General features: G+C 46.7%; 1 protein-coding gene across 10 annotated transcripts in view; it reads right to left on the reverse strand.

The window, feature by feature from the left end:
* Positions 1 to 12,976, reverse strand: part of CACNA1A (calcium voltage-gated channel subunit alpha1 A) — a 387,084-nt gene that overhangs the window by 109,801 nt on the left and 264,307 nt on the right. For 8 of the 10 annotated variants that reach the window (XM_043466837.1, XM_043466836.1, XM_043466832.1 and 5 more), the window contains 4 exons: positions 5,264 to 5,367; positions 4,062 to 4,177; positions 2,786 to 2,842; positions 804 to 899 (listed from right to left, as the gene is read on the reverse strand). In XM_043466837.1, the coding sequence (XP_043322772.1) occupies positions 804 to 899; positions 2,786 to 2,842; positions 4,062 to 4,177; positions 5,264 to 5,367 (373 nt within the window). The remainder of the gene's footprint in view (positions 1 to 803; positions 900 to 2,785; positions 2,843 to 4,061; positions 4,178 to 5,263; positions 5,368 to 12,976) is intronic. The other 2 variants (XM_043466834.1, XM_043466833.1) reach the window with 2 other exon arrangements.

Genomic DNA, 12,976 nt, shown 5'->3' on the forward strand with positions numbered 1-12,976 from the left:
CAACCAATGACAACACCCTGAGCACAGCCTTCTGCCTGGTTCCCTCTGCAACCACTGCCGAGGCAAACTCCTATCTTCCCCTCGGTCCTCAGAACAACGTCACCTCCTCCAAGAAGCCCTCCCTGACCACACTCCACTCTTCCAAAGCAGGCTGAGTGAGGAGTATCTCCTCTTCAGTGCTGTTATCATTACAAGCTTATTTCTGTAATTACCTGCTTAATATCTATTTTCAGCACTGGACTGCAAGCTCCACAAGGGTAGGGATTTGATCTCAGTCCTATTCATAATTGGGCATTCAGTAACAGTAGCCCCCACAGTAAGCACTAATGAATAATAATATCACTCATGAGTAATATTAGCCAACATCATGGGGACCTTCTTTTCTGCCACATGGTGTTCTAAATGCTATATGTGGGTTTTTTTTGGCTGCACCAAAAGGCATGTGGGATCTTAGTTCCTGACCAGGGATCGAACCTGTGCCCCCTGTAGTGGAAGCACAGAGTCTTAACTACTGGACCACCAGGGAAGTGTGATCCGGTGGTTATTTACTTTTACTTTACATAGATCCAGTGGTTATTTATACTTTACATAGATCCAGTGGTTATTTAGTCTTACTTCTCCTCACAATGATACGAGAAGACAGGCAGTGTTGTTATTCCCATAATCATGTCATCTGCACCAGGAAATACAGTTGAGAACGGGCAGAATTGTGACCCAATCCAGGCAGCTCCAAGCCCTCACTCGCCTCCATCTCACAGGCGATCAGTAATAAATGACGGCCAGGCAGCAGCTGGGGGACTTACCCACGGAGGCGATGTCGGCCAGCTGATCCTCAGCCTCCTCGGGGTTGAGCAGGTCTGTCTTGCTCTTCTTTATAGTGGCTCTCCGCAGAGCTCCAACAATGGAAACATGGCGAGAGAAAAAGACGTTACCCTTTTTGCTATAACAACGACTCTGACCGCGTGTGTCCCTGGGTGCCAGGCGCTCTATTAGGGACTTTCTCCACGTTGCTGGATTTCACCCACGTGGCAGTCTGGTTTCATGGGAAGTAACAGCATGCCCATTTCACAGATGTGGGGACAGAAGCTTGGGGAGGTTACATGACTTTGCCCACGGGGTAAGGATGAGAACCAAGTCCCCCGCTCAGTCTAAGTCTGGGCTCTCGGTCAACATTTTCCCTCTAGGAGTCCTGGGACTGGACATGTAGACTCCTATGAAAACAGGCCACCCCCTTAGCCTTTAGCACACTTGCCAGGCTGGCTGGGACTGGGGAAGCCCTTCCTTAATATTTAGGCTCTATATCCCAAGAGCTCTCCAGGGGATAGTGAGTTCAGGCACACACTTCCAATAAAGTGATTTAGGCACCTCCGTTCCCTGGTAGCTCAGCTGATAAAGAATCCACCTGCAATGCGGGAGACCCCAGTTTGATTCCTGGGTCAGGAAGATCCATTGGAGAAGGGGTAGGCTACCCATTCCAGTATTCTTGGGCTTCCCTGGTCGCTCAGACGGCAAGGAATCTGCCTGCAGTGCAGGAGACCTGGGTTTGACCCCTGGGTTGGGAAGATACACTGGAGAAGTGAATAGCTACCCACTCCAGTATTCTAGCCTGGAGAATTCCATGAACAAAGGAGCCTGGCACGCTATAGTCCATGGGGTTACAAACAGTCGGACACGACTGAGTGACTTTCACTTTCATTTATGGGTAATGTCTTTCTCTCCTCTCAAAGAGTAAAATCCATTTTACTCTTAGGATGGAGCCCCATCTCCTTTCCTTCCTTCTCACTCCTTGTTTCTTCAATCCACAGTCATTGCTCTGTCTAGACAAATTTCTAACGTGAGACAACTGTCCTTAATAGTAAGCTGGATTCTTGGTGAAATTTTTATTTTTGGCCATGGTGCATGGCTTGTGGGATCTTAGTTCCTCAACCAGGGATTGAACCTGGGCCACTGCAGTGAAAGCGTTGAGTTCTAACCACTGGACCGGCCACCAGGGTACTTCCAGTGGTGAAATTACTTTTTTTTTTTTCAAAATTCAAACTCACATTTTTTTTAATCATTAAATTGTGTGGACATAAAAGTACATTTTAATAAACAAAGCTAGAGTAATAACACTGGAAAAATAAAACAATTTTTAAAATTATACTAGTTGCTCATTGTGCATAAAGGCAACTAATATATAGAATGGCTATTAGAAATTACTGAAATTACTTTTTTTAAAAAAAGTTTGGCTGCATCTTGTGGCATGTGGGATCATAGTCCCCCGACCCAGTATTGAACTTATGGCCCTTGCACTGGAGGCAGGAAGTCTCAACCACTGGACTGCCAGGGAAGTCTGTGAAATTACTATATTATTTATTTTACTTAGTGAACATAGAGGGGGCTGACCCCGAGCCAGACACCATCCTATGCATTCTATTTGCCATACTTAATATAATATCCATAAACAATCAGCTCAGGTAGGCATGGTAATTATCACGCCCATTTGACAGATGAGGAAAATGGAGGCACAGAGCAGAAGCTGGGCGTGTGGTCAAAGCAGACAGGGGCAGGCAAGAAACAGAAACCCTGCGTCAAAGTCCTGAAAGTCCTTGAGGAAACAGTCCCACCATTCTCCATATCTTCCTGAGCCTGACCCAGTCTCGTGTTAGTTCTTGGCATCACCTGGGCCCTGAACATCCATCCCTTGGAGGCCCCTTAGAAAGAAGCAACTCATTCCCCCAGCTCCGGCTCCTCCTGTGTTCCCTGGGACCCACCCCAACCCCCAAGCCAGGTTCAGAGCAGTTACCATCAAAGGGATGTCTCTGCTCCCCATCTGTTTCATCTTCGGCGAGGATCACCTCTTCTGAAGGGCAAGAGCACATAGTTAATTTATGCTCCAGTATCTGGAGGACTCTCCTGGGGAAGGGTTCCCTTGGACAGGGAAAGGGAAGGGTCCTCCCAGGCACTCCAGTCTCCCCTTGCTGAGTGACAACTCTATCAGCCAGAGATGTGCTTGCTAACTTGCTTTTGACTCCCAGCCACCCCCCCTCACTTAAGCAACAGTTGTAATGCCAACATCATCCCTACTTGCTTCAAAATAAAAATCAACCTCCTAACCATAACTTATAAGATCTTGCCTGATCTGACCCCTGTCACCTCCCTATCCTCCCTTCCTCTGCTCTCCCCCTCACTCTGCCCCAGCCCCAATGGCTTCCCTGCTGTGACTCCACTCTGCTCCTACCCCAGGGCCTTTGCACTTGCTGTTCCCTCTGGCGTGAAGGCCCCTCCCCTAGACATCCACACGGGTTCCTTAGTCACTTCCTCCAGGTCTCTGCTCAGAGGTCACCTCCTCAGAGAGACCCTTGCTGATCACCCTGCTGTCTCTCTTTCCCGCCTCCTGCCCTGTTTTATTTTTCCTCTCAGCATTTAGCAACATCCAAAATTATGTGTATTTGGTTATTTTCTGTCTCTCTCATTAGACTATCAGAGCCCTGCAGGCAGAGATCAAATCTCAGTGTCTAGAACACTGTCTGGCATACAGCAGGTGCCCCATAATTGTCTGAATTACCAAACAAATAAACATGTACAATACCTACTGCATGTTAGGTACTGCTCTTTTTTTTTTTTTTGGCTGAGCCACTTGGCATGCAGGATCTTCCTTGACCAGGGATTGAACCCATGCTCCCTGCAGTGGGAGTGTGGAGTCTTAACCACTGGACAGCCAGGGAAGTTCAAGCACTTAGCTTAGATTACCTTAGGGACATCTCAAACAGCTTTATGAGGTAGGTACTATCATGATCTCTGTTTAACAGGCTGGGAGACTGAGGCACAGGGCAGTGAAGAGCATGGCTAGGAGGTGGCAGAGTGGGGAGCTAAACCAGTGTCTGGTTTTAGAGCTCTTGAGTATAATGTATGTCATGTCCTGGCTTCATCTCTCTGGATTCCTGTTGCTAAGCATTGGGACTACCAGTTCAGATCCTCTATCTCCTCCCCTCGTCCATCTCCAAACTGCATGCGTGACTCTAGGTGTGCTCCGTGACATGGGATTTCAATTCTTGAGCCCCAGGATGAAAGGGCCTCACCTGCTTTTGAGATCCACTCCATGTACCCATTGAGCTCTCGTTCAATCTGTTGCTGCCGCCTCAGCTTCAGAAAAGCCCGCCGGTTCTCTACCCGCTCCCTTTCTTTGGCAAACTCCCTGAAGAAGCACAGGAGAGTCAGGTCTGGCTGTTTTAGAAATTTTAGGGAGTGTGCGTGTGTGTGTGTTTGGGGATTCAGAATCCCTGGAGGGCAGTGCATTTAAACAAGAGGAATCAGGTTTTCTGGGAGAAGATCAGAATACTATAGGAGTGGGCATTTCTGCCAGCTTCCCACGTTTCCCACCAACTACACCCAGTTAGAGGAAAAAAACCCACAAAACCATAAACCATGTCATGCCAACCACTGCTGGCTGTAAACCTCATTCTCATTCTCTGTACTCTTGGCTAAAGAATAGTTTCATCCCTTTTTTAAGTTAGGCCAGTGACACATAAGCTGAAGATTTCTGCAGCAATCTCACTTCCATGATATAGGACCCTTCGAGTTTCCCTTTTTCCTTTTCCTGTTTAGAAAGTGAGATGCCTATCTTGTGAGTGTGAAGTAGCCATTTTGAGACCATGAAGAATCCATGAGATTTAAAGTCTCTAATAAGGATGTCAGCATGGAAAGCTAGAAGAAGCTGGGGCAGACACCATGGAGCCACCAAACCAATCCCCAGGCTTGTAGTGAGAAAAATTAAACTCATTTATGATGAAGCCAGAAAAACAATCTTGGGGGTAGAGTACAATGTGTGTTATGAAAGTGCATGTTTGCTTGTAAGCTACAATTTTATGTTAGGAAAATAAGGGAAGGGGAAAACCCAACCTGGTATTTTTTTTTTTTTTAATGTAAATTATAGAAATTAAAACTCTATAGAATTTTCTTGTGTTTTGTGTTGTGGGTCTGAAAATTTTGAGAAAAGCTTCAAAAAAGGCACTGAGCTACCTTTTGGAAGTAGCTCAGTGTCAGGGGGGAAGCTTAGTGCGTGAAGCCTGGGTTGGATTTCAGTTCCCATGAATCTCTTCACTGGGTGTCCCCAGAAGTGCACAACTTGAGCATCTGTACATGGATTGCTGATAATGGACCAATAACCCAAAGCAAGAGAAGAGACCTATTCTGTGCCTGGAGAATGAAAACGGTTTGGTGGCCTCTTCCTGGGGAAGAGACGGTGTGGGGGAATGGGATAGGAGAAGTAGCAGAGACTCACCCAGACAGCACACCCAGTACGAGGTTCAGCATAAAAAAGGAGCCGATGATGATGAGGGGGATGAAGTACAACCAGTTCCAAGTGTTCCCTGAGGCATCGTTGCTCTATGAGGGTGAGGAAGGAAAGCAGGTGAGTACTGAGTGGGACTCAGGTATGACCTGAAAGGTAGAGAGGTAGCTCTGGTTCTCCAGGGGCTTGGTTCTCAAATGCCCTTGGCATGTGGAGTCCTAGAGTTCTGGTAGCCCAGAGAGGGGAAGAGAGCACAAGATCAACCAGCGGGAGAAACTACAGAGGTACCATTAGAAGGACAAAGCTCCCTCCTACTCACAGGTTTTCAGAGGACCAGAAACCAGCATGAAACTCAAGGAATCCCCAGACCAAGCTCCAGGAGCAGAAGGGGAAAACCCACTGAAATGTAGAAATAAACCCTTAGTTCCCTCCCTCTCTCCCAAACAGTCACACTGTCTCCCTTGGGAGGAGGTGCATGATGGTGGGGTTGGATAGTTAGGTTAAATCACCAAGCTAGACAGCAGAACCATGAACCTTTTCCTCAAGTGTCTGCCTCTTCTATTGCCTGCAGCATCAATGTCAACCACAGAAACGCTGCCAGAAGAGCCTACCTAGGTCAATTTCATGGGGGAGGATTGTCCACAAATAGAATATTCTTCTCTGGGAGAACAGAACACTATGTCAAGGAGGAAGTTAGGAGGGGAAGAAAATCAAGACTAGAGAAAGAAAGAAACATAAAATCCAGCACTTAGAGAGTACTTTTTTTGTGCCAGACACCCTTCTAAGCATATTACTGATGCTGGTTTATTTACTCATTTAATCCTTATGATGTCCCTATGTTATTATCATGAATTGTGGAAAAGGAGGCCCATGAAGTCAAAACTGCAGCCTGAGCTTACAGACCTAGACAGTGGTGGACACGGGATTTGAACCAGGTGGTCAGACCCCAGAGCCTGTGGACTTAACCTCTGTCCTGGGGGGAAGCCTTCTGGTGCTTCATCAGCTCTGTGCCATCTGCAGAATGTGGGGGCCCAAATGTGGCTTTAAAAGCTCACCTTTAAATGCGCATTCAGTGCTACTGCTGCCCTGCAGAAAGGCTAAAATGAGAATGACTGACAATACCAGGTGCTGGTGAGTCTGTGAAGGAACTAAAACTCTCACATGCTGTCAGTGGAGGGTAACATGGTGTATGAGTTCCCTGCGGCTGCTGTAACAAAGAACCACCAAATGAGTGGCTTCAACCAATGGAAATTTACTGGCTTATAGTTCTGGAGGCCAGAAACCCAAGATCAGGGTATCAGCACGGTTGGTTCCTTCTAGAGCCTCTGAGGAAGAATATGTTCCATGCCTTTCCCCTGGTATCTGGGGGTTTGCTGACAATCTTTAGTGGTTCCTTGGCTTGTAGATGCATCACCCTGATTTCTGTCTTCATCAATACATGCCTTTCTCTCTCTGTGCATGTCTGCCTCTGTGTCCATATTTCCCCTTTCTACAGGGACACCAGTCATATTGGATTAGCCCGTGCTAATGGCCTCATCTTAACCAATTACTCCTGCAATGACTCCATTCCCAAATAAAGTCATATTCTGAGGAACTAAGGGTTAGAGCTTCAACAAGTGAATTTGGGAAGAGGCACAATTCAATCCACCACACATGGTACAACCACTTTGAAATGGGATGGGAATTTCTACTAAAATTAATCATGCACCTTCACTATGACCTGAACATGGCACCCCTGGGATATTATCCAACAGAAATGTGAAACTGTCTATGCCAAAGATATAGTAAGAAAGTTCATAGCGGTGATCTTCATAACAGCTCCAAACTGGAAACAATCTGAATCCTTGTCAACAAGAGAGAAAATAAATAAATGGAATATTGTGCAATGAAAGACCGCCATTCATCACATGAAACCTTACAGACCTGGCATCCAGCAAAAGCCAGACAGAAAAGAGCATATATTGGGTTGGCCAAAAAGCTCATTTGGGTTTTTCCACCTGATGCTACAGAAAACCCAATAGGACTTTTTGGCCAGCCCAATATGTAAGAATCTATTCATGTAAAATACCAAAACAGGCAAACAAGCTGATGATATCTGAGGTCTAGATGGAGTATCCTTTGGAGAGAGTAGTGACTGAGGAGAGGGCAAGAGGAGAAGCTCTCGAGGCTGAGAAGGCTCTGATTGCTGATTCTGGGTGCTGGTTATACCCACGTGTCCAGTTTGTGAAAATTTATCAAGCTCCTTGCTTATGATTTGTGAAGTGTTCTGAATATTGATTTTACTTGAACCTCCCCCAAAGTTTTTTTTTTTCAAAGAAAGTCAATTTTACCTTAAAAAAGCAAGGAGATTCTGACACATGCTACAATGTGGATGAATCCTGAGGACATCATACTAAGTGAAATAAGCCAGACATGAAAGGATAAAAACTATGATTGTACTCATATGAAGTTCCCATGTTTGTCAAATTCAGAGACAGAAAGTAGAACGGTGGGCAGGGTCTGGGGGAAGGGGACAGAGGGTTAGTGTTTAACGAGGACAGAATTTCAGTTCTGCAAGGTGAGAAAGTCTGGAGATGGACGGTGGTAACAATTTATATCAACGTGAATGCACTTAATGCCAATGAAGTGCACACCTAAATGGATTAGATAGTAAATTTTAGGTTATACTTATTTTATCACAATAATTAAGAAAGAAAACAAACCAAAGAGGCCAACTTTTATCATCTTGGACACAGACAGGTTCTGGGGACAATGAAAGTGCCAGTCCCAGCTCACACTTGTGTTCTAACAGAGTTCTAATGCTTTGCTTCTGGAAGGTTCTGGAAGAAAGAAAAGGGTCAGCAGAAAGGGCTGGACAGAAGGCAGAACTGGCTTTGTGTTCCCCCCTCTAGTGCTGCTGTGGCTGAGGCATTTTGTTCCCATTTCTTAGGGCTAGCTAAATATAGCCCAGGGAGAGAAAGCCTGCACTGGCCAACAGATGAAAAAAGTCTGGGCTGTCTCAGGAGGCAGGTTTGGGATGGAGACAGAGTGGTGGGGGGTGGGTGGAGGAGGGCAGGACTGAATGTAGGAGAAATGGTGGAGGTCCCTTGGTACCAAGGCAGCCCCTCCATCCCAGGATCTGCCTACACCCCAGCTCTCTGATACACTTAGAAGCGCCTGGCCCCATGATGCTGCCTGGCATAAAAGACACTCAGGATGCCAGGTCCTCAGCCTACTGGAGCCCATTTAATCCTCTCACAAAATGTGGTATGTAATCCTTCCCATCTTCCTGGATGAAGAAACTGAGGCAAATGGAGGTCAAGTCTCATGTCCGAGGTCCCTGTCATGGGCTGCATTGTATCCTGTCAAAAGATATGTTGGAATCCTAACCCCCAGGACCTGTCAATGGGACCCTACTTGGAAACAGGGTCTCTACAGCTGCCATCAAGTTAAGATGAAGTCATGGTCGTGGGCCCTAGTCCAGTGGGACTGGTGTCCTCTTAAGAAGAGGAAAACAGGGACTTCCTTGATGGTCCAGTGGTTAAGAATGCATCTGCCAATGCAGGGGACACAGGTTTGATCCCTGGTCTGGGAAGATTCCCCATGCCACAAGGGAACTAAACCTGTGCACCGTGACTACTGAAGCCCGTGCACCTGGAATCCATGCTTCACAAGAGAGGCCACTGCCATGAGAAGCCTGCACTTTGCAACTACAGAAAGCCCGTGCATGGCAATGAAGGCCTGGTGCCGACAAAAATAAAGAAACAAAATAAAAATAATATTCAGAAAAGAAGAGGAAAACACCAGGTGAAGATAGGGACACACAGCCATGTAATAACGGAGGCAGAGACTGGAGGGATGCAGCCGTGAATCAAAGAAGGCTAAGGGTTGATAGTCACCACCAGAAGTTCGAAAGAGGCAAAAAAGAATTCTACCCAGAGTCTCAGAGGTAGCGTAGCTTTGCTGGCACTGGAGAGGCAGGTGGGACAACCTCTCTCACTCTAGTAGAGCTTGCTTGAGCTGACAAAACACCCCTCGATTCCCATAGTCTCCACACCCAGTGGGTGGGGAAACTGAGGCTGTGGAAGATGCTATGATTTGCCTGGCTCACACACAGTGTGGATGGCATGGCTGTGACTAGACCCATCATTCTGGCTTGCATCCGACTGTTCTATCTCACTCATTTACTGCACTTACATAGTATTTTCTGTTTATAAAAATTGGCCCAAGAGAGTCTTAAAGAAGAGGGAAAATACTGATTCATCTCAGCACTGTTGGTACCTATCGTGGCGCCTGGCGCTTAGCAAGCACTCGATAAATACTCATCAAACAAATTAATGGCTGAGTCCCAGTAAAATCCTTAAGTGCCTTCTGGTTTATGGCTTATTTTCCTCTAATTTTTCAAACATGGTTCATTCAGGAAAAGTATAGAAGATGCAAAAATAATCCCCCAAAAACAACCAAACAAACTCTCAGCCCAAAAAAACACACAACTCCCCAGCATAACGGATAAGAATGGGGTGGTTTAGACAATAAGTGTATGGGTACCAAGGGGAAAAGAGGGGTGTGATGGATTGGGAGACGGGGGTTGACATATATACATTGTGTGGTATTGCTATGCTCAGCCATATCCGACTCTTTGCAACCTCATGGACTGTAGTCTGCCAGGCTCCTCTGTCTATGGGATTTTCTAGGCAAGAATACTAGTAGGGGTGCCATTTCCTACTCCAGGGGATCTTCCTGACTCAGGGGTTGCAACCACGTCCCTTGTGTCTCCTGCACTGGCAGGAGGGTTCTTTACCCTCTGAGCCAGCTGGGAAGGCCATGTACACACTACTGCGTACAAAATGGATAACTAATGAGAATCTGCTATGCAGCACAGGGAACTGTACTCAGTGCTCTGTGGTGACCTAAAGGGGAAGGAAATCCAAAATAGAGGGAGTGTATGTATACAGATAGCTGATCCCCTCTGCTCTATAGCAGAAACTAACACAACATTGTAAAGCAACTGTATGCCAAGAAAGAATAGAGAAGCCATACTTCGCATGAAAAGATACTGGCGGCTCAAACAGTGAAGACTATGACTGCAATGCCGGAGACCCGGGTTTGATTTCTGGGTTGAGAAGATCCACTGGAGAAGGAAACGGTTACCCACATCAGTATTCCTGGCCTGGAGAATTCCACAGACAGAGGAGCCTGGCGGGCTGCAGTCCATGGGATCATAATGAGTCGGTCACTAATTATGAGAGAAATGGAAATCAACCCTAAATGTCCATCAACAGAGAAATGGACCAAGAAGATGTGGGACAAAAAAAAGGAGTGGATTTGACCGTGTCAGAGCCAGAGCCCCAAGGTGCCATGAAGGAGGTCGTATTTCTGCCCCAGTTCATGAAAAGGTGTTGGCCGCTCAGTTGTGTCTGACTGACTCTTTGTGACTCCACGGACGGTAGTCTACCAGGCTCCTCTGTCCATGGGATTCTTCAGGCAAGAATATTGGAATGGGTAGCCGTTCCCTTCTCCAGGGGATCTTCCCGACCCAAGGATCAAACCCAGGTCTCCTGCATTGCAGGCGGATTCTTTACTGTCTTGAGCCACCAGAGAAACCCCAGTTTATGCCTTTTATTAAATCATGCAATGCCTACTAATTATTTTTTGAGCCCTCCTTTCCTCCATTTACCCTCAAAACTGTCCTTGTTTGGGTGGTAAATTGTGTGGTCTTTCTGCCTCTGAGGTCTCCCATCACCTTCCCTGGCCTCTTCAGCTCCCTTGCTCATCCTCACTCCTTCACTTCCGGCCACATGGGCCACCTCGCTGCTCTTCACAAATGCCAGAGCCACTCCTGCCTCAGAGCCTTTGCACTGGCTGTCCTGTCCGTCTGGGTCTCTCTTTCCTGACATACGTGTATAGACCCTCCTCACTTCATTCAGGTCGTATTAGAAGAACTTCAACCTCTCACCTTGAGGGTCCACAACACTTCTACTGCTTTATTTTTCTCCTGAGCTTTCCTCACCCTCTTATATAGGAGTCGGCAAACCACTGCCCATGGGCTAGTCACCTGTTTTTGTAAATTAAAGGTTTTTTGGCACATAGTCATGCCCATTCATTATGTATCTTCTCTGTGGCTGCTTCTGTGCTATGAAAGCAGATTGAACAGTTGTGACAGAGACTACATGACCCACAAAGCCTAAAATATTTAAGATTCTGCCACATATATATAAACATTTCTTAATTATCTTGTTGACAGCTTGCTTCCCCCACCGAAATGTCAACTCCCCCTCAAAAAGGGATTTTTATCTCTTCCTCTTGCTGCACAGAAAGTTGCCTGTATGCAGTATACATCCAATGAATGTTTGTTGTGTGAATGTGTAATCTAAAGTGCCCCCACGCCCCCGACCCAGATCTGATGCTTTGATATTGGCCAAGATGAACATCTATGAATTAACAAGGGCTGAGGTCAAGGCTTAGTGTCTACCATTCGTGACTGGCATTTTAACTGTCGACTAAGCACGGTTTTGTCGCTTTCCTAATTGACAGAGAGAGAAACAGTGACAGCAACAAAGAGAAGCACAGACAGGTGGGATGGAGAGAGAGAAGTAGGTGAACAAAGGACAGGGGGAGAGAGAAAGATATAGAAAGAGACAGAGACCAAGGATTAAGACAGACAAAGACAGAGAGGGAAAAAGAAAGAGAAAGGGAGTTTTTAGAGAGAGGGAAGGAGTGTAATGGCTTCCCAGATGGCTCCATGGTAAAGAACATGCCTGCAATGCGGGAGATGAGGGTTTGATCCCTGGGTCAGGAAGATCCCCTGGAGAAGGAAATGGCAACCCACTCTAATATTTTTGCCTGGGGAATCCCATGGACAGAGGAGCCTGGTGGGCTACAGTCCATGGAGTTCAAAAGAGTCAGACATGACTTACTCACTAAACAACAACAACAGGGGAGTGTAATAGTTAATGCCCAGTGCTGGGTTTGAATCCTGATTACACCACTCTGACTAGGGGATCTTGACAGGTCACTGCATCACTGTGGGCCTCAGTTTCCTCATCTGGAAGATGGACCTAAAGACATCTCCCCTCATGAGTTTTTAAAAATATTTATCTATTTGTTTGGCTACACTTGGTCTTAGATACAGCAGGTGGGATCTAGTTCCCTGACCAGGGATCAAACCCAGACATCCTGCATTGGCAGCGTGGAGTCTTAGCTACTGGACCACCAGGATGTCCCATGAGGCTGTTTTATGGATCAGTTGATGATAAAAGGAAGATGCAGGGATGGATGCAGTAGGCTCTCAGCAAATGGGCAAAATGTTAACTTAAGATGTACTGGTTCTACCAGGACCCTCGTCTTTTTAGCTCCCTGCCCTGGTAGCAACCAAGAGAGGGCAGGTTCCATCACCCACACAGCACCCCCAGGCTACTTTGGCCCAGATGATGAGGAGTATGTTGGGGATATCCTCTGTGTAGGGTGGGGTGATTTCTTTTCTTTTTTTTTGGGTCATGCAGGTACATATGGTGAGGGGGTCCCTGTGAAATGAGACTGCCTGTCGCTCAAGCAACACACAATGCTCTAGCAAATGGCCCCAGTGCAGCCCTCCTGGGCTTCCCCCATCCCACTCCCTTGAGCTCAGAGAGCCAGTCCTCCATCCTGTTTGCTGTAGGAGGCGGCAAGTGGCAGATTCCAAGGCAGCCCGTGCTGAGTCAGAGCTGTATTCCAAACTTAACTCCA

This window comes from Cervus canadensis, chromosome 4 (genome assembly GCF_019320065.1).
Source record: "Cervus canadensis isolate Bull #8, Minnesota chromosome 4, ASM1932006v1, whole genome shotgun sequence".
NCBI classification, from domain to species: Eukaryota; Metazoa; Chordata; class Mammalia; order Artiodactyla; family Cervidae; genus Cervus; species Cervus canadensis.